The sequence below is a fragment of the Dasypus novemcinctus genome, chromosome 9, assembly GCF_030445035.2.
Source record: "Dasypus novemcinctus isolate mDasNov1 chromosome 9, mDasNov1.1.hap2, whole genome shotgun sequence".
NCBI lineage: Eukaryota > Metazoa > Chordata > Mammalia > Cingulata > Dasypodidae > Dasypus > Dasypus novemcinctus.
Window position 1 is genome coordinate 102,354,262 of NC_080681.1, and position 26,067 is coordinate 102,380,328.

A 26,067-nucleotide genomic window follows, 5' to 3' on the forward strand; every position below is an offset into this window, starting at 1 on the left:
ATTACTTCAGTATTTAACTGTTTTTAATTAAGCAGGGAGGTGCTATTCGTCCTTGGAAAAATTTTTTTTGTAGGAAACTAAGCAAGAGAATGTCTGTATATACAACACTGCTGAAGGGATATATATGTCATGTATGGATTACAAACATAACCTTGTAAGTGGGAATGACAATTGTACTTTATTGAAAAGTCATTTTCAAAAATTTTTAATAGTGATAATTGAAGTAAAGCAAAGAAATTTGTTTCCAAATTTGTTCAAAGATTGCTTTAAATAACAGATCTTAGTATTATTATTATTATTTTTAAAGATTTACGTATTTATTTAATTTCCCCCCCTCCCCTGGTTGTCTGTTCTTGGTGTCTATTTGTTGTGTCTTGTTTCTTTGTCTGCTTTTTGTTTCTTTGTCCGCTTCTGTTGTCGTCAGCGGCACGGGAAGTGTGGGCGGCGCCATTCCTGGGCAGGCTGCACTTTATTTTCACGCTGGGCGGCTCTCCTCACGGGCGCACTCCTTGCGCGTGGGGCTCCCCCACGCGGGGGACACCCTTGCGTGGCACGGCACTCCTTGCGCGCATCAGCACTGCGCATGGCCAGCTCCACACGGGTCAAGGAGGCCCGGGGTTTGAACCGCGGACCTCCCATATGGTAGACGGACGCCCTAACCGCTGGGCCAAAGTCCGTTTCCCAGATCTTAGTATTATTGACTCTTACTTCTCCAGTGTTATATTTAACGTGAATTAAACATTATTTAATTCAATTCATTGGAATTTTAATGTGTTGCAATTGAGCTTTCCAGTGCCTGGAGAATGTTCTGGTGCTTTTCGCTTAAAGGCAAGGAAAATATTGCAACTTGCAAAATTGTAAGAGAGAGTATTTCTAGTCATGTATTTATATGGTTCTTTTATTAGTTTGAAGTACTGTGTCAATTCCCAGAACACCCATAGACAAATAAAATGCAGATGGATCCCAAAGTAAAAATGGGCTATTTGAAGATGACCCACTGTTGTAATTTTCCTATTAAATTTCACAAACATTAATATTGTACTGGATCAGATGTCTATATTTAAAAATTTTTTTCCTAGCAAGTGGGTTGAGAACCAGTGGCATGGAAGATCCAGGGGTCCTACTGCCCATTTTTAGCATTTCTATGGGGAAGACAGAGGGAAACCTTGAATAGGAGACCTATTTTGCACATAATACATACTGGGACATCTTTTAAAAAATAACTCACACCCAGGGCCCATCTGCCAGAGATTCAGATTTGCTTAGGCATCTGTATTTTTAAAAGCTCCATAAGTGATTCTAATGTGCAGCCGGGGTTAAGAGCCACTGATTTAGGGAGAAATGTTCCATTTGTTCCATTATGGGCTGAATAAAAATAAGTTACTCTTTTAATAAGGGAATTAAGTAGTTGTAGGGAAAAGCAATAAGGAATTAATACATTTTTCCAATAGGAAAATCAAGAAACTATAAAATGGAATTGCGTATCTGGAAATCTGAAAGAGTGAGGCAGAGTATAATAAATTCCTAGATGTATTTTTCAGGTTGTATTCAATGTAATATTCGCAAATGTTTGCATCAAGCCAAAGATAAAGAAGTGATGAGCATTACCCTCTGTAGTAGACTGAATTATGTAATCCAACAAAAGACATGTTCTTAATCTTAATCCACTTTCCTGTGGGTATGAACCCATTTGTAAATAGGACCCTCTGAAGATGTATCAGTTAAGGTGTGAGCTCATTGGTGAATAGGATCTTCTAAGATCCTATTTAGGTGTGTCTATATTGAATCAAGGTGTGCCTTAAACCGTTATTACGGAGGCCTTATAAAGAGAAGCCAGGAGTCAGAGAAAGCCAAGGCGGAGACCAGGGATAGAGAATGCCATGTGCTAGAGGACTGCCGTCACCAGAACACTACTGACCCCAGCAGAAAGCTTGGCCTTGCTGGCATCTTGAGTTTGGACTTCTAGCCTGCAAAACCGTGGGACAATAAGTGCTTGTGGTTTAAGCCAACCCATTGTGTGGCATTTGTCATAAGCAGCTCTGGCAGACTAAGACAACCTGGTCACTGATACTCTGTCTAAAGGTGATAAAGTCTCCAATGGCATATGGCTTTTGCTGATGTGAAAAAAAACAAAAAGGGATGATGAAAAGTGTTTATTATGCTATTCAAGTACATTTAAAAATATTTTTCCATTAAAAGTTAAGAGTCCCTTGCCTTCTCTTGCTGTGTGGTTTATTGCTTATTAACATTATACTTAAAAATTTAATTTTATCGGTGTTAATAAAAGTACTGTAGGGAAAAGGCCGACATGTTTGAAAATGAAGTTTATAGATCCTCTGTGGATTTCATTTTTCTTGCCTATTCATGGCTCCATTAGCCTGCATAATTAAGAAATGCCTGTATCAAAACAAAATATTAATTATACTTCAGAATACACAAAAGAGTTGGCTAAATAGTTTCATTTCCGTGATAAACTGAATTTTATCATTAAAACTCTTGTTACTAGTCACATCCTTTACATAATATTTATTCTGTATAGGATTTAGCCACATACAGTAATGTCAGCTTTAAAGCAATTGCCTGTTTTGTTTTTTTTTAAGATTTATTTTATTTATTTCTCTCCCCTTCCCCCCCCCCTCCGCCCCAGTTGTCTGTTCTCTGTGTCCATTTGCTGTGTGTTCTTCTTTGTCCGCTTCTGTTGTTGTCAGCAGCACTGGAATCTGTGTTTCTTTTTGTTTCAGCTCTCTGTGTGTGCGGCACCATTCCTGGGCAGGCTGCATTTTCTTTTGCACTGGGCAGCTTTCCTTATGGGGCGCACTCCTTGCGTGTGAGGCCCCCCTGTGCGGGGGGCACCCCTGCGTGGCACGGTACTCCTTGCACGCATCAGCACTGCACATGGGCCAGCTCCACACGGGTCAAGAAGGCCTGGGGTTTGAACCGCGGACCTCCCATGTGGTAGATGGACGCCCTATCCACTGGGCCAAGTCTGCTTCCCAATTGCCTGTTATTTGTAGAGTCACCTTATAAAATAGAATGATATGCAATATTCCTCAGTGAATTGAGCAGATATTCTAGGATTGAAAAAAATCTGATAATTCTAATTATTATTTTTGTCATTGTTTGAGTAGTTTGGTTGCTTTACTGTTCTGCACCTGAATTTCTTTACCTTTCATGTGAGATGACTTCTATTTCATAGATATGTAAAGAATAACTATTAAAAATTATTAAATACTTTGCAAGTATAAAATGCTATAAAAATGATAAATAGTAATACTGATCCACTCTAATATAAAATAACATAGAACTTAAAATCTAAAAATTTAGGTTCTCCTGTACCTATTATTATCTCCCTTCCCAGTTAAACATAACATTTTCTTATGCTGTCTTATTTTTAGTCATTTCCCATTCTACGAATTTTAAGACTCAAAAATATTTTAAAAAGTAGGAGTAGAAATTTCAATATATTTTGGTTATGACTTGGTAAAATAACTTTAATGAATTGAGTTCCAAGTTCATAAATAATTGAAACATCAAAACTTTTTCATGTATAATTTGGCCACATGAAAGCAGTAACCTGTTTTGATTTTATTACTCAAAAATATATTATTGAAAATTTTGTTCTTAAAAAGTGTTAAGATGTGACAACTATATTTAGAAGGAACATTGTAAACTTTTTTTTTTTAAGATTTATTTATTTAATTCCCCCCCCTCCCCCGGTTGTCTGTTCTCTGTGTCTATTTGCTGCATCTTGTTGCTTTGTCCACTTCTGTTGTTGTCAGCAGCATGGGAAGTGTGGGCGGCACCATTCCTGGGCAGGCTGCACTTTCTTTCGCGCTGGGCAGCTCTCCTTACGGGGTGCACTCCTTGTACGTGGGGCTCCCCTACGCGGGGGACACCCTTGCGTGGCACGGCACTCCTTGCGCGCATCAGCACTGCGCATGGGCCAGCTCCACACGGGTCAAGGAAGCCCAGGGTTTGAACCGCGGACCTCCCATGTGGTAGATGGAAGCCCTAACCACTGGGCCAAGTCCATTTCCCGAACATTGTAAACTAAGGATGTGATTTGCTAAATGATGCTCAATTCGATATCCTAAATGAGACCCTATGGTTATCTGTTTATAAGAACAGTGGCTAATAGGGAGGAGAGATGAAATAAGATCACAATGTTCAAAGGGAATGCATGAAGTTATCTGATTACCTGTTTTTCAATATGTACTCCTGAGTACTGCAGAGATGTCTCTCAGGGGAGTTATGCCTTAAAGGTTGAGCTTCACCATGATACAGTTCATTGGAATAAAGGGTTTCTTGGGTAAAAAAAACATTATTTTATATAACACTGATCTAGTACATTTTGCTTCTTCCAGACACTTTGTATGAGTGCAGTGGGGCTTCATTTTTGCAAAACTTCCAGCCCATCAACCAGACACTCTTGAGGACAATAGAGCTAGAAAGACATTCATAAAACTGATAAACAGAATTCTGTAAGAGCAAACTTTGATCTAACAAACTTCATTATTCTCTTGATGAAAAAATTAAAAAATCCCTGGCATAAATGAAGCTTATTTAAACAGATTACACCTCTTTGTAAGCCAATGAATTCAGTTTTCTCCGAAATGAATAGACAGTTTCACTCTAGAAAAGAATTGGTTTCTAAAGCCATAATATATATGTCTAAAGGTGATAAAGTATCCAATGGCGTATGGCTTTTGCTGATGTGAAAAAAAACAAAAAAGTAATACCTGGAATTATTATTTACAACTCACAAACATGTTATAAATGTTCCTCTTTATGATACTGAAATGACAGAACAAATGTTCTGACTAGTTTGGTGAACTTGATATAGCTGTTTTGTGAGGATTGCTTGATGCTTGTTATAAACAATATGGGAAAGAGTATTTCTGAAAAGGCTCTACAAGTCTTTGACACTGTATTCAGTGAACTTTTCTAACATTCATGCGGATGTATGTGAAGTTTGCATGCATAAGAAAACAGCATAAAAGAACATTTAGATCATGGACCAAAGTGTGTTAAAGTATACACATGCAAGCACTACTTTATTTCTATGAATGAGGCTCAAATCAGCCATTTTTCCGATTGTCCCCATCAACTTAAAATCAGGCTATAGTTTTGAAAGGTATTATCATTATTCCAGTGGAACTAGAGAATGAGAAATTTCTCTCCCATGTTTGGATAGAGCTTAACTGTTAAGAACCCTGATTCAGAAGCAGTCATGTTGGAAGAACAGTGAACTTAATGGATACCATCTAGATTTGAAGCAATGGAAAGTTTGCCTTCAGGGAATCTTGAAAAAGTCTTAGAATTAAGTACCACAAAACAAAGTTTTATAAAAAAATTTATAAATTTTTTTTTTTAGAAATAACCATTTTAGCTCATAGTTGGTATCAAGGACAATTATTAATTAAAAAATGAGAGGATAACAAAAAAGTGCCATCTTGAGATATATTGTGGCATTTAAAAATATAGAATAACGTGGCACCTATATCTATCAGAATTAAACTGTATCAAACTTAATTGTGATAACTTGCAGTGACCCTTATGAAGGTCGGTTCTTTAGTTCTACTACTTAGGCTTTATCTAGAGAACTACAATAATGCTTCTCCAATTTAGCTTAATTTTGGGATGTTTGCTAATTCATTCAGGGAAGGAGTTTAAACCTCACTTCGTATGCTAGGAGAAGTTTGTTTTGAAATATTACATAATTAAGATAAGCAAAAATGCTTAAAGTTTTAAGAGAATAACTTGTTCAAATAGTTTCGTATTTTAAACTTACATATAAATAACAACATAAAAACATAGAAATAGATACTGTAGGATTACCATTGTTTGAATAACTCTGGTTCAGGATATATTTTGTTGAAAATGATTAAATTCCTTTTCTTTCATACTTTCTAATTGATAGGCTTATTTTTATAATTAATGCAGATTGGTGAGGTTTGACTTCAATTCTTAGCCAATTCAGGAAACATATATAGAGTTGAGAGAGGACTCTTTTAAAATCAGAACCTGTCCAATCACCAGTCATTCCACTTAAACTTTATGACCTTAATTTCTTCATTTGTAATATAGAGATAATAATATCTGCCTTGCTGATTAAGAAAATATGTGTGAGTGCAGTTTATAAATAACATAGCACTACATAAATGTTAGAAATTACTCTTAGAACCAGTTGTTTATTTTTCTATAGGAGTGGAAGAGAACTTTATTGATACATCTTCAAATATTATCTAGTTTTTTAGTCAATATTCGTTTCCTGCTTTAGGAACATGATGTCTGTGTACAATCTTTGGTTGGCTTTGCTTTAGTTTTTTGCTTGTTTTGTTTACTAGTACTGATGACATAAGTATCATTTTTAACTTAAGGACTAAATTTTCAAATATGAATGATTTTTAAAAATTTTAGATGAGTTTTCAGCCATAATCCTAAAACAATCAGGATATCAGAATAATGATAGGTTGTTTCAGCTCTGAAATTAATTTTAAAATGTATTCGTTCACTTGGGTTGCCAGACCCTTCAACGTGCTCTTTACCTGGTTCCCTGTGAAAATTCAATATTGGTAGTTTATGCATTTTTGAAATACCTTGAAATTGTCTTATATAAAGTTAATTGTAGTAAATTTCTTTAAAAATTTTTTTGCTAAGTAGATCTTCACTATTGAAAAAGAGTGTATCTGTTTTAAATGTAAGAATATTGTCATCCATCATGCCAACTCAAGCTAGGTCTTTCTTTCTAGTGCAGCAACATATTTTAGGGCAACAAAGTTCAGAATGGATAACTTTCTGTTCAGAAAAGCATGCAAGTTACATCAGGTCATTTCTTTAAAGTCCATATAATAAATTTGTTAACCAGACCCTGACGATGGAAAAGAGAGAGATACAGGAAATCAATATAAAACACAGACATGCCAGCTCTGTTGGTTCACTTTACAGCTACCTAATGTTGGGCTTTATTTCTTTTTCTTCTTCTTCTTCTTCACTATCATCAACTTGTTGTATGACCAGATCAGCAGACCCATCCTCTACAATCTCCACATATGATCTATTCTCATCTTCACTCAAGTTCCATCTGGAATCCTTGCCTCCTTCTGATGGGGACATAAGATGTTGCTCAGCTTCCAAGTCAATGGGGAGGCTGTCTATGCCGACTTCAGCAAGGCATTCATTACAGAGTCTGTAACGCCTGGTTCCTTCCTGTACAACTTGCCCTGTTAGATCAGTCACATGGCGTTTGCATTTTCTGCATATTAGTTTGCATGCCTGGTGAATCTGCATAGAAATTTAAATAGTTTTAAAAAATGATTTTCCAGAAGCAGGACAGTTTGATATTTCAGGTACCAATTCATAAACTTAATATGTTCGCCAGATATTAAAACTTAAATTAACGTCTAATTATTAGAAAAAGATCAGAAGTTTTGGTGATAAATTGATGTCACAGAAATGTTTACTCTAGTAAACATCCGCTTTCTCCAAATAATGGCTATGTTTTTTATTAATAATAAATATTATTTTATAATAATTTAAAAATAATAAAGTATCTAATAATTTCCCATATTCCTTAATCCAAGAGTATACTGGCATTTGAGGTAACAAGGGGATACCTCTCCAGAATAATAATAATCACAAACCCTTACTATGTGCTATGTACTGTCCTAAGGACTTTACATATTAATTCAGGAAAAAAACCTCCCTGTTTTATGTGAATATTAATTTTTTTATTTTAACAGAGAAAGAAAAAATATTGCCCCAAATTTAAATGTTTCAGTATTTTTGGATAGAAGGAATACTTGTCATTTTTATTAATGAACGTGACCTGGTAGAAAAAGGACTGGACTAAGAGCTGTGATGTGGTATGATGGTTAGGCTAATGTATCAACTTGGCCAGGTAATTGTTTGGTCAAGCAAGCATTAGGATAATTTTTTTTCTTTAAGATTTATTTTTTATTTATTTATTTCCCCTTCCTGGCGCCCCCCCCCCCATTTGTCTGCTCTCTGTGTCCATTCACTGTGTATTCTTCTGTGTTCGCTTATATTCTTGTCAGAGGCACCGGGAATCTGTGTCACTTTTTGTTATGTCATCTTGCTGCATCAGCTCTCCGTAAGTGCAGCACGACTCCTGGGCAGGGGGCAGGCTGCACTTTTTCGTGCTGTGTGGCTCTCCTTACGGGGTGTACTCCTTGTGCATGGGGCTCCTGTATACGGGGGACACCCCTGTGTGGCACGGCACTCCTTGCACGCATCAGCACTGCACGTGGGCCAGCTCATCACGCAGGCCAGGAGGCCCTGGGTTTGAACCCTGGACCTCCCATGTGGTAGGCAGATGCTCTATCTGTTAAGCCAAATCCACTTCCCTAGGATAATTTTAATGCAAGAAATTTCATGGACTTTAATCATCAGTAAGTTGATTGCACAGATGGCTGATTACAGTCAACCAAGGAGACTGTTGTCAGCAATGAGTGACGTCTTATTCAATCAACTGAAGGCCTTAAAAGGGGAAGTGATTTCAACATTCAGAGAGAATTTTCCAGCCCTACTTTGGATGGCCAATCTCCTGGGAACTCATCAAAGACCTTCATTGGCGCCCCTGGTTTGCAGCCTGCCCTGCAGAATTTGGATTTGTGCATCCCCATGGTCACATGAGAGAATTTTATAAAATCTCATACTATTTACAGATATTGCCTGTTGGTTCTGTTTCATTAGAGAATCCTGACTAATACAGAAGGCTTGGGGTCTATACCTGGTTTAATCAGCTAACTACTCAGAATGGACACTGGTCATAATCAACCATTATAGTGGTTCTACTACATATCAGCCTATTATTAGCCCTGTCTGCTTCCTTATTACAAATGGGGAGACTATTCACAGGGTTGACATGAGGAACAAAGGAGTTAATATGTGTGAAATGCTTTGGTAAAAATCTGTAATTGATAAACAATAATATAATTATTGTTAGTAATAAATTTTGTTCAGTTGCTGTCAGAGCAGTAGATTATTGGTTTTAATCTAAAAATTATTAGAATTGTGAAATGTTGAATAATGTTTATGGCATAATCATTTAGATTAAGTCAGAACAGTACACAAACAAACAAGAAAATTAATACATTCTGGTAAAATAGCTAAGAAAAATGTATGGGCTACCACTCAGTACAGTTATTATCTTCTGCTTAACTGGTGAACACATTAATCAGTAAATACTGAAAGTAAATAATTTGAATGTACTCTTTCTTTCTCCTTAGATAGTAGTAATATGAGTATCATATGTGGTATAGTTTTTGTTACAAAGTTCTGACACAGATTCACATCAAGTGGGGACCACTGTTGATGAAGAACCCCCCCTCCCCATTCTAACATTCCAATATAATTATGAAGTCAATGAAATTAAGTTAAACATTATAATGTTAAAATTGAAAATATCAGCATGAACTCATATATATATGACAGTCTAAAAGCAGCAACATCCCAGTAACAATGAGCACCTAGGTATACAGATTTTGGTCTTTAACTTAATTCCCCACTAAAAGGAACCAAGGCTCCTTTGAGAAGTGCCTGATTTCAGTTTGTGGCAGGGAAAGTACAAGGTGCCTGGGGCTCTTTCAGGTCCAGAAAATAGGACACTTTCAAAATTTAAGAGAGTTGTGACAAAAGGAAATAAGAACCAGATCCAAGCTGCCCCCAGTGAACAAAACAGTGATAATTTGAGTATCAAAAAGAATAATTGTTGTGGATCAAAATACAATGAACCAATGAAAATTTATGACCATAATGCTATTTAAAAAAACAAAGCCAGAAAAGCTCATATGATATCATTTGAGGCTGCTATTAAAACAACTCTTAACTTTGAAAATTGGTAATTAAAGGGAAAGAATTATTTATTTTGCTTTTCTTATAGGAATTGTATTTCAAAGTAACTAAATAGCCCAGGTGATGCAAGAAAGCTTATTTTCTAGATTTCCAGCTAATAATCTAGAAGGAATGATTAAAAGTAAAACATCATTACACAATTCCAAATAAAATTAATTCTGGCAGAGATATCAACTGGTGTTAATATACATAATTTCATCCCTGATGTGTCCTAGCTGACAATGTTTAACTTGAATTAAAGCCTTTAGATAAAACTTATAGTTTACATAAAATGCAGGGGATGGAGAAACAAGTAAATGGCACCATATGGAAGCAAGCAGACAAATTCATAGGTAGGATATTTTGTCGATTGGTTCAGTTTCTTCAATGTCAGTGTTATGAAAAAGAAAAAGGGACTACGTTAGATTAAAAATGTACTTAATGGATTTAATGGTGGGCTGGAATACCTGGTTGTAGATTCTATTCTGTAATAAAAGGCATTTGGATGACTATGGGGAAATCTAAAATTGGACTGGGTATTAGAGCAGATAAAATTTTATTAAAATGAAAAGGCAGAGATTTTTCATTAAAGAAAGCAGGATACAAAATGACTTATAAAATATAATCATATTTTGGTAAAAAATATACATTTATATGCACAGAAAAAGTTCTAGAAGAATATGTGATTAAGTACTAAGAATGATAATATTTAGGTAGAAAAATATACAATTTCTTATTTTTATCTATTTTCTTTTTATAATGTATATATATTGCTTTTCTAATAATAAAAATTTGTTTTAACTTTTAAAAACTATCTAGTCTCATGAGCTTCATGAAGGTAGAGATTTTATTTGTTTTGCCCACTGTTATGTATCTAGCCCTTAGAACAGGGTCTGGCACATAGTAGGTGCTCAATAAATATTTGTTAAATAAATAACTACTAAGCAAAGCATGAAAAAATCACTTTAGTTACCCTTTGGGTTTTTCCATTGTTCTTTAAAATTTAATGGAGCTCTTGTAAATGAAATAGAAGTACCAGTTATAGAACTCAGATTTTGGTGGAAAATCTTGGTGCAAGATGAACAGAATAATTCCACTGTCACTGCCTTGTTAAACCACCAGAGTAATGAATAGTAAATTCCCTGAAATTTTCCTTCATGAGACTTTAGAGATACTAGAAAGAGACTAGAAACAGGGTGTGGTGGACAAAGGCCTGTCAGCAGCAACTAGTCTAAAATCCTACCAGGGGAGGAGGATTCAAGAATCACTAGCAGATGCTGACTATCTGAAGTGGTGATTCTGACTCAGACATTTGAACATATGCCTTTGGTTCTGGAAAGATCAGTATATAAAAACAGATTTTAAGTAAATTAAAGGAAAAATATAATGCTATTTAGTATTAAAAAAATTATTTATGTCAAGGTCTCAGAGAGAATAAAGTCAATATATATATAATATTATGTATTATGTGCAAAGCAAAAACATTAAGTTGGAAAATTTTTATACTGTAGCTGTATGAAAAAGTTCCCTCAGTAAATTAGATTACCCTACAGCAGATAAAGGCACTCATTTCTTAAGCAAAATGGTGAAAAATTTCAATACATACTGTTCGAAAATGGCTACTTAGATGGTCTAGCCTGCTAAATCGTTTCCCACAGGCTTGACAGGGATAGGGCCTTTCTCCTGTGTGACAACGAAGGTGGCGTTTTAGGTCTGCTTTCCGCTTCACCACATGTGTGCAATACGGGCACTTGAATCGCATCCTGGGCAGATCATCTGTTATGAGATAGTTTTATTAAATCACTAGAAAGTCCATAATAACAATTCTAACATAATAATAAAGAAACCACGGAGGAGTTGGTGAGTGCAATCTTTGAATGGTGTTTGAAAAAGAGAAAAAAGAAATTTTATGAAGGCTAGATGTCAATATAATCCTAAATACAGAATTATAAACTTTAGTACTTGGCATTATTTACAGTCTGACTAAAATTAGTAGGCTGCCAAACTTTTCTTTTAATACTGTAGAGTCACTAGATTTTTTTTATGAGAGAAATTGTGGGTTTACAGAAAGATCATGCACAAAGTACAGAATTCCCATATACCTGCCCCCATTTTTAACATTTTTCATTAAATGTGGTAACTTTGTTACAACTGAGAGAATATTATAATTGTAGAGTCACTAAATTTTAAATATAAAAAGGTAATACTGGATTTTTTTTTAAAGGAGGTACTGGATATTGAGCCCAAGACCTCATACATGGGGAGCAGACATTCAACCACTGAGCTACATCTGCTCCCCAATGAGAGTTGATTATTTTTTCATTGTTTTTGTTTTTAGGAGGTACCGGGGATTGAACCTGGGACCTTGTACATGGGAAGCAGGCTCTCAGCCACTTGAGCTACATCTGCTCCAAGTACCAGATTTTAACACTGTAAACACAATCCAAAAAAAGTTTAAAAAGTATTTAATATTTAAGTTTTTAAGTAGCTTGTTTTATTTACATGTTTTCATTCCCTGCCTTACTTTTGCTACATTTGTAATATATTTTTTAAAGGTGAAAATATTTCAAGGATTTCTTTTTTTTTTTAACTTGTATATGATCAAAATATTAATTTTGATTGGAGGCAAACCTCATCAATTTAACAGCCATATAAAATCTTCATTATTGAAGTTAGATTTAAATACCCTAGAATTATAAAAGTGTAGAATTCAAATGAATAGGAAGAAGTACTCTGAAACTACCAACCTACATAATCTTTCTACATTTTACTACTATCACAAAAATAAGATGTCTCATGTTATTGCACAATTGGTCAACTGTAGAATTACAGTATCAGTGCTTCTAAGTTTTGTGTTAGGTTTTTAAAAAATTATATATTTAAATCTTGGTAATTTAAATTTGGCCTAATTTCTTTTAGAGCCTGGGTCTGTGAACTTTTGCAAATATGAATGGTTGCTTTATCCAGCTTTTTGTGAAAAATAGTCCTCCTGAGTGAATACTCAAAAAAAAAAAAAAGAAAATTCAAGTGAAAATAAGTACCTCAGGGATTGAACTGTTTAGAAAAAGGTTTTAAATATTTAATAGTAATCTTACTAACCCCAGATCCAGGTATGGGATATCATGGTTTTTGATGCCCCCCTCCTCACCCTGCCCCAGTACTCTACTATTTTGACTGTCATTAAATTTATTCAGTACTTTAAATTTTTAAAGATGGTTTTAAGAAACAGATTTTACTAGAAATGTATGACTTTTACAAAAAATCACTTCTTATCACTGGCTTACCTACCCATAACATTTGAACTGAAGGGCATGTAGGGACAGGGTTGATTTCTGTAGGAGACTTGGAACTAGATTAAGGGGACTTATTTTTTTTGTAGGTACCTGGAAAACTTCTGGATGTGACCTCAGATCCCTGGCCATACTGATAGCCAACAGGAGTAGAATCCATTTCAGCATCAGTTTGTGCTTGTTCTTCAGATTGGGAAATGTGGCTGGAAGAATCAGATATTCGTACTTCTCGTTTGCTTGACTTATAAGGAGCAACTTCCGAAGGCTGTGACAATCTCAAATGTTTGGACTTTTTAATAGAATCTTTCCTTTGTTCATGCTTGGCCAAAGGTTGCTGAGTATTCCTTTGGGAGTTTAGATGGTAATTATACTTACTCCAAGATTTTCCACCTGTTAAACCTGTTCCTTGATCTGGGCTTATGTGAGAATGTGGAGAACTACTTTCTTCTTGCCAGCCACCACTATAGAAAGAGGAACGTCCTATGCCATTAGAATTGGCATCTTTATCCGAGAGACTGAAATAGCGGTCTTTTTCTTTCTCACTAATATCTAATGAAGATTTGATAAAGGTTTTACATACACTAATGACATCAGTCATCTGAAGGAAGCTAGCAGCTGACATCACTTCTATGACATTCTGGCCAGTAAGAGACAGTTTGCCAGAATAGACAAAGTCCAGAATAACTGTAAAAGTGTCAGGGGAGAAAGCCTGAAATGTAGCTGTGGTTGGCTGACTTGTCTCCTTTGAATTCTGAGAAAGAAGCATTTTAAAGTAGCCACTACTAGCGAACAACACATTTCGGTGTGCTTTGAAGACCTTCCCTTCAACTAGAATACTGCAATCACAAAATACATCTTGCCTGCGCTGCTCATTCAGTTGTTGCAGAAGGTGAGACTGATGAGAGGAGATCTCCATTCTAAAGAGGAAAAGACACATATGATTACCAAAAACTAAATATCATTGCTTTCCTAGGGTAAGGCAACGAAAATAGTGAAGAAAAACCTCTTCCTTTTTTCCATGAAAAACTCTTATTGGAGAATACAGTCCTCAGAGAAGATATTAGGTTACAACTTTAGAAGATATTTAATACTATACCATTAGTTATTAGATTTTTAGAAAAATTTTTGTTCAGTCACCAAAATTTATTGAGCATCTTTGACATATCAGCATTCTTTAATAGGCTCAACTAAAGAGACTTGGCTTCTGTCCTCATAGAGCTTTCAATCCAGAGGGGTCTCAGGCATTAAACAAATACTCATATGAAGTTTTAATGACAAGTTAAGTGCTAAGACAGAAAGTGGGGGAAGCAGATTTGGCCCAACGGATAGGGCATCCGCCTACCACATGGGAGGTCCAAGGTTCAAACCCAGGGCCTCCTGACCCAGCCCAGGAGTGTGATGAGTGTGATGAGCCGGCCCATACGCAGTGCTGATGTATGCAAGGAGTGCTGTGCCACATAGGGGTGTCCCCCATGTAGGGGAGCCCCATGCGCAAGGAGTGCGCCCCATAAGGAGAGCGGCCCAGTGCAATAAAAGTGCAGCCTGCCCAGGAATGGCGCCGCACACATGGAGAGCTGACACAAGATGACGGAATAAAACTTGACACAGATTCCATGTGCTGCTGACAAGAATACAAGCAGGTACAGAAGAACACACAGTGAATGGACACAAAGAGCAGACAACTGGGGGGGGGGGGCGGGGAAGGGGAGAGAAATTAAAAATAAATTAATCTTAAAAAAAAAAAAGACAGGAAGTGGGTGCTATGAGTAGTATATATGAGTAAGCTAGTTTAGATTGGAATGGAGAGTTAGGAAAACTCTGAGAAGTGACATTTAAGCTGAGACCTCAATGTGACCAAGAATTAGCCAGGTGAAGAACGAGAGAAAAGATTTCTGGTTCCAGCAGAATGGTAGCCTACAAAGTGCTGAAACGTTCCTGCCACGAATCTCTAGGGATTCTGGGTAAAATATAACTAAAATTAAAAAAAATATGTATATAGCTGGGCTTGCAAGAAAGTATTAGAAATCCTCAGATGCCACCATGAAGAGGGAGTTGAGTCAGAGAAGCAAGCTCAAGAGAACGAACAAAGAGCTGGGGTGTAGGTTTTGATCAATGACAAACCTTGGCTTGTGAAAGGTGGGAAATTGGAACCCACTTCATTTAAGTTGGGACCCTCTAAGGGCTGCAAGCTCAGTGAAAAGGGACTATAAACTTTGCCCATAAGTTCAGGGAAAAGATAAAGAAAGCTTGTTTTTGCCAGGGACTTGGGTGGGGGAAAAAGTCCTAGGTGAGGTATTCAAATCCAGGAGTGTGCATTGTTAAGTACTGGAGTCCAAGTTTATACTTGGTGTGTGAAACCTCACACTGAAAAATTACATAAAATTAGTCGTTGATTGTGGGGCCCCTGGGCACTTTGCAGAAGTAAATGGGAAACTGCTCATGAGGAAGGCTCGCAGAACCCAAGCTAGGTATGAATTATGCTCTGCTTAAGAGGATCTGAAAATCATTCCCCTCTTTATATAAAATGGATCATTTCCAAAAATCATAAAAACATGTTTTATCTTAAAATCAAACAGAGAAAAATCTTCCTTTGACTGTTCATCTCTCTCTGGCTACGACATCATTTCTCTACTCTTTACACAAAATTCATTGAAAGAGTTTTTTTTTTTTTTTTTTAACAAATATATTTGCTATCTCTACTTCTTCTGTTGTCCCTTGAACCCACTCCAATCAGGTTTTCCCTATCACTCCCTCAAAACCGTTCTTATTAAGGTCATCAGTAACTTGCATGTTGTCAAATCCAGTTATCATTTCTTTGACCTCATTTTGTCAAGGTCATCATTTTATTGTCACAGCTGATCACTCTTTTTGTCCTAAAACACTTTCTTCACTTGACTTCTAGGATTCCGCAATATGTTTATTGACCAAGATTCAAGTTTCCTCTTCTGTAAATCTACACTGAAATCCTTGCTTGGCGAGCTCAGTTTCCCTCACTCTCTGATAATTCCTTTAACTGTCCAATACAAATTTTTAACAACACACTTATAACTCCTACTAATTGAAAGTCAGTCATGAGGAGGAGATGTAGATCCTTGGTTAAGCTCCAGCTTCTAAAAAAGTCAGTCATGAGCCTCACTATAACATTTTATAAAATGTATTCCTTCCACACGTCCTCAAAACTTATTTCCTGAATAATGTAGTCCACTGTTGCAACACTTTAAGGTTCCTTTATAGTTAACTCTCAGAGGTTAATTGCGATTCCAGGTTATCATGATGAGGCCTGTGGAATTTGCCAGGGTATTTCATTTGAATATCAAGTTTGGTTGACAAATTTGTGGCTTCCTTAAACCAAAAGTCATGATAAACTTCAAGATTTTCCATTACTTAATCTAGTGAATGCAGCACTGCAGTCAAGCTGCTGGCTGCAAAGACATCAGAGGTTTGCCCCTGGAGGTTTTTCCCAAAGTCTTTTTTTTTTTCCCCTCTCCCTTTTCCCCCCACCCCCCCAGTTGTCTGCTGTGTCCATTTGTTGTGTGTTCTTCTGTGACCGCTTCTATCCTTATCAGCAGCACAGGGAATCTGTGTTTCTTTCTGTTGTGTCATCTTGTTGTGTCAGCTCTCCGTGTGTACAGTGCCATTCCTGGGCAGGCTGCACTTCCTTTCACTCTGGGTGGCTCTCCTTACAGGGCGCACTCCTTGCGCGTGTGGCTCCCGTACATGGGGGACGCCCCTGAGTGGCACGGCACTCCTTGTGTGCATCAGCACAGCGCATGGGCCAGCTCCACACAGGTCAAACTGATTTTTTCTTACAGTTGAATAATATTCCATTGTACAATATATCACATCTTTTTATTCATTCATTGGTTGATGGGCATGTAGGTTGTTTGGATCTTTTAGCAATTGTGAAATAATGCCACTATGACCATAAGTGTGCAAATATCTGTTCACATCCTTGCTTTCAGATCTTCTGAATATATTTCTAGTAGCAGGATTGCCAGATCATATGGCAGTTCTATATTTAGTTTCCTGAGGAACCACAAAATCGTTTTCCACAAAGACTGCACCATTTTACACTCCCACCAATAGTGATGAGGGTTTCTATTTCTCCACATCCTCTCCAGCACTAATAGTTGTTTTGTTTTTTTTTAATAATGGTCATTCTGTATGGTATGAGATGATATCTCATTGTAGTTTTGAACTGAATTTCCCTAATAGCTAGTGAGGTTAAACATCTTTTCATTTGTCTTTTGGTCATTTGCATTTCCACTTTGGAAAAATGTCTATTCAGTTATTTTGCCCATTTTTTAATTAGGTTGCTTGTCATTTTGTTAAGTTGTATGATTTCTTTAAATAACATGGATATCAATCCCTTATCAGTATACGGTTTCTGAAGATTTTTGCCCATTGAGTTGGCTGTCTTTTTCACCTTCTTAACAAAATTGAAATACAAAAGTGTTTAATTTTGAGGCAGTTCCATTTATCTATTTTTTCTTTTGTTGCTCGTGCTTTGGGTGTAAAGTCCAAGAAACCACCACCCATCACAAGATCTTGAAGATGTTTCCCTACATTTTCTTCTAGGAGTTTTATGATTCTAGTTCTTATATTTAGTTTCTTGATAAATTTTGAAATAATTTTTATATAAGGTGTGAGATATGTTTCCTCTTTCTTTCTTTTAGGCATGGATATCCAGTTTTTCAAGCACCAGTTGTTGAATAGGCTGTTCTGACCCAGCTGAGTGGGTTTGAAAGCTTGTCAAAAATCACTTGACCGTAAGTGTGAGGGTCTATTTCTGAACTCTTGATTTGATTCCACTGGCAATCTATTTTTATGCCAGCACCATGGTTGTTTTGACTACTGTAGCTAGATAATATGCTTTAAAATCTGGAAGTGAGTTCTCCAACTTTGTTCTTTTTTAAAAATATATTTTTGGTTATTTGGGGACCCTTACCCTTCAAGATAAATTTGATAACTGGCTTTTCCAATTCTACAAAAAAGGATTTTGGAATTTTTATCAAGATGGCATTAAATCTGTAGGTTAGTTTGGGTAGAATTGGAATCTTAATGATATTTAGTCTTCCAACCCATGAACACGGAATATTCTTCCATTTATTTAGATCACTTTTGATTTCTTTTAGCAATGTTTTATAGTTTTCTGAATACAGGTTGTTTATGTCTTTGGTTAAATTTATTTCTAAATATTTGATTCTTTTAGTCACTATTGTAAGTAGAATTTTTTTCTGACTTCTTCCTCAAATTGCTATAGAAATGCTCTTGATTTTTGTACATCAATCTTTTATCCTGCCACTTTGCTGAAATCACCTACAAGTTCTAATAGTTGTATTGGGTATTTTTTTAGATTTTCTAAGTACAGAATCATATCATCAGCAAATAGTGAAAGTTTTTACTTCCTTTCCTATTTGGGTTTTCTTTTTCTTGTCTAATTGCTGTAGAGCTATGTTGAATAACAGTGGAGAGAGTGGGCATCCTTGTCTTGTTCCTGATCTCAGTGGGAAAGCTTTCAGTGTTTCTCCATTGCATACCATGTTAGCTGTGGGCTTTTCACAGATGCACTTTATCATATTGAGAAAGTTTCCTTCTATTCCTAACTTTCAGAGTGTTTTTATCAAGAAAATATTTTTCTTTCCTTCTCAAGCAGATGTGGTTCAGGCAGTTAAGTGCCTGCTTCCCACACGGGAGGTCCCAGGTTCAGTTCCCAGTGCCTCCTAAAAACAATAAAACAAAACAAGTAAACAAATGAAAAAACCAACTCAGGGAGCCAATGTGGCTCAGTGGTTGAGCACCAGTTTCCCACATATGAGGTTCAATCCCTGGCCCTGTGTAGCAGTTTATAAATTCCAAAAATAAATATTTGGAACTGGTCTGTTCCTCTGGGCATAATTAGATTGTGCTAGATTCAGAGGTTTCACTTTTACTTTATTAAGTCAAGATTAGGGCTTTTATTTGACCATGTCATTAGGGCATGCAGGGTTGAGTTCCCCCCATCCTTGGTGGGGATAAAACAGACTCTCACAAGGAAGTAAATACATGGAGAAGGAGAACACACAGAAGCAGATACACAAGTGAGTGCTCCATAGACATGGCCCTGGAAAGAAAGATGAGCTTGACAGTCTACAGCTGACCCTGCGAAGAGACCAGAGTTGCTGAGCACAGAAAGAAACAAACCCTGGGAAGAGAGACAGACTTAGTTAGCCTGAGCTGAGACTGAAAGAAGTTTGGACTATGAAGCCTTAAGAAGAAGGAGGAAGGCTGAACCCTTTCAGATACTTCCTGCTATCTTGCTTCAACATGTGGCAAGAGACTTTGGATGAGAAAGTACTTCTTATGGTACCCTGAGTTGGACTCTTTAGGGCCTGGTAACTGTAAGCTTCTATGCCAAGTAAATACCCTTTATAAAAGCCAACAGATTTCTGGTATTTTGCATCAGCACCCCTTTGGTACTTCAAAAAAAAAAAAAAAAGGATATCATATTTTGTCAAATGCCTTTTCTGCATCTATTGAAATGATCATATGATTTTTCTTCTTCAGGTTATTAATGTGGTATATTACACTGATTGATTTTATGTTGAACCACCCTTGCATACATGGTATAAAATTATACACCTGATCGAGATGTATAATTTTTTAAATGTGTTTTTGGATTTGGTTTGCAAGTATTTTGTTGAGGAATTTTGCATCTATATTCATTAGAGATATTGCTCTGTGATTTTCTTTTTTTGTAATATCTTTACTTGACTTTGGTATTAGGGTGATGTTACTTTCTAGAATGAGTTTGGTAGTGCTCCTTCCTGTTCAATTTTTTTTGGAAGAGTGTGAGCAAGACTAGTATTAGATCTTTAAATGATTAGTAGAATTCACATGTAAGGTCATCTGGGGATGCACTTTTCATTTGGGGAAGGTTTTTAATGACTATTTCAATTTCTTTATTTGAGACTGGTTTGATGAGGTGGTCTTCTTTTTCTTCTAGGGTCTGTTCATGTGTTTCTAGAAATTTGCCCATTTCATCGCTGTTGTCTGCTTTGTTGTTCTCATTTCTGATTTTATTTATTTGCACTTTCTCTTTTTTTTTTTTGTTAATCTAGCTAAGGGTTTATTGATTTTGTTGCTCTTCTCAAAGAACAAATTTTTACTTCTGTTGATTTTCTCTATTGTTCAATTATTCTCCATTTCATATATTTCTGTTCTAATCTTTATTATTTCTTTCCTTCTATTTGTTTTGGGATTGGTTTGCTGTTCTTTTTCTAGTTCCTCCAGGTGTGCAGTTAGGTCTTTGATTTCAGCTCTTCTTTTAAAATATTAGCATTTTAGCATTGTGAGCTATATATTTCCCTCTCAGCACTGCCTCTGCTGTATCCCTTAAGTTTTGATATGTTGTGTTCTTATTTTCATTTGTCTTGAGGTATTTACTGATTTCTCTTGCAATTTCTTCTTTGGCCCACTGATTATTTAAGAGTGTATTTAATCTCCATATATTTGTGAATTTTCTCTTTTCCACCTCTTATTAATTTCCAACTTTATTCCATTATGATCAAAGAAAATGTTTTGTATAATTTCAATGTTTTTAAAATTTATTGAGATCTAACTTATGTCTCAGCATATGATCTATCTTGGAGAAAGATTCATGAGCACTTGAGAAGAATATATATCCTGCTGCTTTGAAGTGTAATCTATAATGTTTATTAGGGTTAGTTCATTTATCATATTATTCAAGCTCTCAGTTTCCTTATTTATCTTCTGTCCAGATGTTCTTTCTAGTGCTGACAGTAGAGTGTTGAAGACTCCAGTGATTATTGTAGAGATGCCTATTTCTTCCTTCGGTTTTGCCAGTGTGCATCTGATGTATTTTGGGGCACCTATGTTAGGTGCAGAAATATTTATTATTTGTTATTTCTTCTTAGTAATTATACCTTTTATTAATATATAGTAACCTTCATCTCATATAACAGTTTTGCATTTAAAATCTATTATATCTGATTTTTTTTTTTTTTTTAAGATTTCTTTCTTTCTTTCTCCTCTCCCCCAGTTGTCTGCTCTCTGTGTTCCTCTGTGTCAGCTTCTGTTCTTGTCAGCGGCCCGGGAATCTGTGTCTCTTTTTGTTGCATCATCTTGCCACCTCAGCTCTCCATGTGTGGGGCGCCACTCCTGGGCAGGCTGGACTTTCTTTTGCACTGGGCAGCTCTCCTTACGGGGCGCACTCCTTGCGTGTAGGGCTCTCTTATGCGGGGGACAGCCCTGTGTGGCATGGGACCCCTTGCATGCATCAGCACTGCGCGTAGGCCAGCTCCATACGGGTTAAGGAGGTCCTGGGTTTGAACCGCGGACCTCCCATGTGGTAGACAGATGCTCTATCTGTTGAGCCAAGTCTGCTTCCCTATATCTGATATTAGTATTGCTAAACCTGCTTTAAAAAAAAAAATAGCTATTTGTGGAATATTTTTTTTCAACATTTCACTTTCACCCTGATTTTGTCCTTGCATCTAAGGTGAGTCTCTTGTAGAAATCAAACAAATGGCTTATGGACTTTTTTTTTGCCATTTTAGGCATACTACTTTTATTTTAACTATAAAAGTAATAAAATAATATAACAGAAAAAATAAAGAGGAAAAAGTTACCCATAATCTTTTACCACCTAATATAAAAGCTGTTAATATTTTAATATATTTTCTTCCTTTTTTTTTTTACTATTTATGTACATACTTTTTTTTTTTAAGATTTTTTTTTTCCTCTCCCCTTCCCCACCTCCTTGTCTGCTGTGTCCATTCGCTGTGTGTTCTTCTGTGACTGCTTCTATCCTTATCGGTGGCACTGGGAATCTGTGTTTCTTTTTGTTGCGTCATCTTGTGGTGTCAGCTCTCCGTGTGTGCGGCACCATTCTTGGGCAGGCTGCACTTTCTTTCGCGCTGGGTGGCTCTCCTTATGGGGTGCGCTCCTTGCGTGTGGGGCTCCCCTACGCAGGGGACACCCCTGCATGGCATGGCACTCCTTGTGCGCATCAGCACTGCACATGGACCAGCTCCACACAGGTCAAGGAGGCCCGGGGATTGAACCGTGGACCTCCCATGTGGTAGGCAGATGCCCTATCCATTGGGCCAAGTCTGCTTTCCTGTACATACTTTTTATTATTAGAGAAGTTGTGAACTTACAAAACAATCATGCATAATGTGTGGCGTTCCCATACATCACCCCTGCACCAACACCTTATATTGTTTTGGAATATTTGTTACAGATTATGGAAGGACACGATCAGGCTATTACCACTATTGATGGTCCATGGCTTACATTTGGTGTATTTTTCCATACACCCTCTATTATTAACACTAGGTATTAGTATTGTACATTTGTTATAGTTCATAAGAGCATGCATATTTGTATTGTTAACCACAGTCCATCTTCCATAGTATGGTTTCTTGTGTTATACAGTCCCATGCCTTGTACATTCTATTTTAAGTGCACACTCAGTAGCTCCTACTTTCACTGCAGAGTTGTACAGACTACACATTTTCTTTAGTCCAAAAGAAAAAATCCCATACCCCTCTATTACTGATGCTTAGAGTTGATATAGTACCTTCTTTGACATTGATGCAAGAGTATTACAACATGGATGTTACCTATAGAACCATAAGTTACATTAATTGTATTTTTCCCATGCATCACTATATTCTTACCACTCAACAGGGACATACATTTGTTCTAGTTCATAGAAGAACATTATTGTATTTCTACTATTAATCACAATCCTAATCCACCTGCAGGTTCACTATGTTATTCAGTCCCTAGGTTATTTTCTAGCTTTCTTTCAACTGACATTTACATCCCTAGACTACCTGTTTCAGCTACAATTCCATTTATAAACTAGCCATGTTAGTTATACTCACTATAATGTGTTACCATCAACTCTATCCATTTCCACACTTCTACAGTCAAGCTATAATGAAAAATTCTACATATATTAAGCATCAGAATCCCTTCTCAGTCCTCATCCTGTCTCCTAGTAACCTATAGTCTAGGTTTTAACTCCATATGTTTATTCTTTTTTATCCTTATAAGTTGATTTATATTTACATTTTATATAAATGGTATCATGCAATATGTAGTACTGTCTGATTTCTTTCATTTAGCATGTTTTGTTTTTCTGATATTAACATCGTGTAACATTATAATGCATTTGTTCAGTTTCAAAGAAAAAGTCTCATAGATGCCATATTACCCAAATGCAGATTTCACATGAGGTTTTACTATGCTGTACAGTCCCATGTTACATTTCTTAACTTTCCTTTTCCTATTATACATGATCCTAGCCTTTCAACCATTGTTATACCCATGTAATAGAACTGATAGTTACAAACATAATGTTGTGCTTTCATCTTTTCTATTCATTCCGAAGATTAACATACATCCCTTTTACCAACTCTGCACAAGTTAACCGACAGCTTTCCACTTTCTAGCTTCGTTCTATTTTCTGGTAACCCATATTCAAGTCATTAACTCCATAAGATTGCACAATGTATTTAGTTCGTAATAGCGCAATCATACAGTATTTGTCCTTTTGTGTCCAGCTTGCTTCACTCAACATAATGTCTTCCATGTTCATCCATGTTGTCATATGCTTCCTGACTTCATTTCTTCTTACAGCTGCCTAATATTCCATCATGTGCATACACCACAGCTTGTTTATCCATTGATTGGCTGACGGACACCTGGGTTGTTTCCATTTTTTGGTAATTGTGAATAATGTCACTATGAACACCCGGGGGCAGACGTCTGTCTGTGGCACTGCTCTCAGTTCTTCTGGGTGTATACCCAGTAGTGGTATTGCAGGGCCACTCGGTGAATCTATATTCAACTTTCTTAGGAAGTGCCAAACAGTCCACCACAGTGGCTATACCATTCTACATTCCCAACAGCAGTAAAGTGCTCCTATCTCTCCCCAACCTCTCCAACACTTGTAGTTTTCTGTCTTTTTATAGTGGCCATCCTTCTTCTTCTTTTTTTTAAGGATGTTCTGGGTATTGAACCTGGGACCTAGTACATGGGAAGCAGGAGCTCAACCGTTGAGCTACCCCAACTCCTCAATAGTGGCTTTTCTACCAGGTATGAAATGATATCTCATTGCAGCTTTGATTTGCATTTCCCTAATCACTAGTGATGCTGAACATTTTTTCATGTGTTTTTTCGCCATTTGTATTTCTAATTTGGACAAATTGAAGTCTATTGAAGTTTTTTTGCCCAGTTTTTTTTTTTTTAAGGCACTAGGGACTGGGCATTGAAATCCGGATTTGTTGTGTGGGAAGCCGGCGCTCAACCACAGAGCCACACCAGCTTCCCTGAGTTGCTTTTTTTGTTTGTTTTGCTTGTTGGTTTCTGTTTTTTTGAGAGGCACCAGGAACCAAACCAGAGCCTCCCTTGTGGGAGGTGGGCACTCAACTGCTTGAGCCACATTTGCTCTCCATTTTGCACATTTTGTAGTAAGATTGTTTGTCTTTTTATTGTTGAGTTGTAGCATCTTTTTATCTATCACGGATATCAAACCCTTATCAAATATGTGATTTCCAAATATTTCTCCCCAGTGAGTGTCAGCTGTCTTTTCAACATTTTGACAAAGTCCTTTGAGGTGCAAAAGTGTTTAATTTTGAAGAAGTACCATTTATCTATTTTCTCTTTTGTTACTCATGCTTTGGGTGTAAAGTCCAAGAGAATATCACTTACCACAAGATCTTGAGGAGGTTTCTCTACATGTTCTTCTATTAGTCTTATGGTCCTAGTTCCACCTCCCCCCCAATGGCTTCCTTGTCTGTTTTGCTTATTGATTTTGTTCATTGTTTATACTCATCTTCTTGTTGCTTTTTGCTCATTATCTGTGCACTGGTTTTTGCTCCTTGTCTGTTTTTTCTATAGAAGGCACCAGGAACCAAACCTGGGACCTCCCATGCAGGAAGTGGGCACTCAACTGCTTGTGACACATCCACTTCCTGCTCATTGTTGTTGTTGTTGTTGTTAGTTTTGCTAATTGTCTGCTCGTTGATTTTTCTCATCTGCTTGTTTTCTGCTCATTGTTTTTGCTTGTTGTTTTTCTTCATTAGGAGTCACCGGGAACTGAACCCAGGACCTCCCATGTGGAAGGCAGATGCTCAACTCCTTGAGCCACATCTGCTCCCAGGTCCTGGCTTTTATATTTAGGTCTTTGATCCATTTTGAGCTAATTCTTATATAGAGAATAGATAGGAGTCTTTCATTCTTTTGGTTATGGATATCCAGTTCTATTTGTTGAAGAGACTGTTTTGTCCCATCAACATGGACTTAGTAGGTTTGTCAAAAACCAGTTGGCTATAGAGGTAAAGGTTTACTTCTGGACTCTTAATTCTATTCCACTGATCAATATGTCTATCTTTATGCTGTTTTTGTTGTTGTTGTTGTTTTTTGCAGCAGCAGCACTGATTAAAATATATATATATATTTTATTTATTTTTAAAAGATACAGATTACATAAAATCTAACATAAAAAAGATAGGGGATTCCCATATGTCCCACTTCCCATACCTCCCACTTTTCCCACATTAATAATTTCTTTCATTAATGTGGTACATTCATTGCAATTCTTTATGCTGTTTTGACCACTGTAGCTTTGTAATATGAGGCAGTGAAATTCCTCCCACATTGCTCTTTTTCAGAATGTTTTTGGCTATATGGGTGCACTTTCCCTTCCGAATGAACTCAGTAATTGCCTTTTCTATTTCTGTACAGTAGGCTGTTGGAATTTTAATTGGTATTACATTGAATTTATAAATCAGTTTGGGTAGTATTGACATCTTTGCAATATTTAGTTCCAATCCGTGAACATGGAATCTTTCCATTTCTTTAGGTCTTCATTGATTTCTTATTAGCATAGTTTTGTAGTCTTCTGAAT

General features: G+C 36.6%; 1 protein-coding gene across 5 annotated transcripts in view; it reads right to left on the minus strand.

The window, feature by feature from the left end:
• Nucleotides 1–5,023: 5,023 nt before the first annotated feature.
• ZBTB8A (zinc finger and BTB domain containing 8A) overlaps nt 5,024–26,067 on the minus strand; it is a 118,577-nt gene continuing 97,533 nt past the window's right edge. For all 5 annotated transcript variants that reach the window (XM_071217564.1, XM_004471358.4, XM_058303971.2 and 2 more), the window contains 3 exons: nt 13,239–14,062; nt 11,462–11,631; nt 5,024–7,284 (listed from right to left, as the gene is read on the minus strand). In XM_071217564.1, the coding sequence (XP_071073665.1) occupies nt 6,949–7,284; nt 11,462–11,631; nt 13,239–14,061 (1,329 nt within the window). In that variant the 5' untranslated portion in view covers nt 14,062 and the 3' untranslated portion in view covers nt 5,024–6,948. The remainder of the gene's footprint in view (nt 7,285–11,461; nt 11,632–13,238; nt 14,063–26,067) is intronic.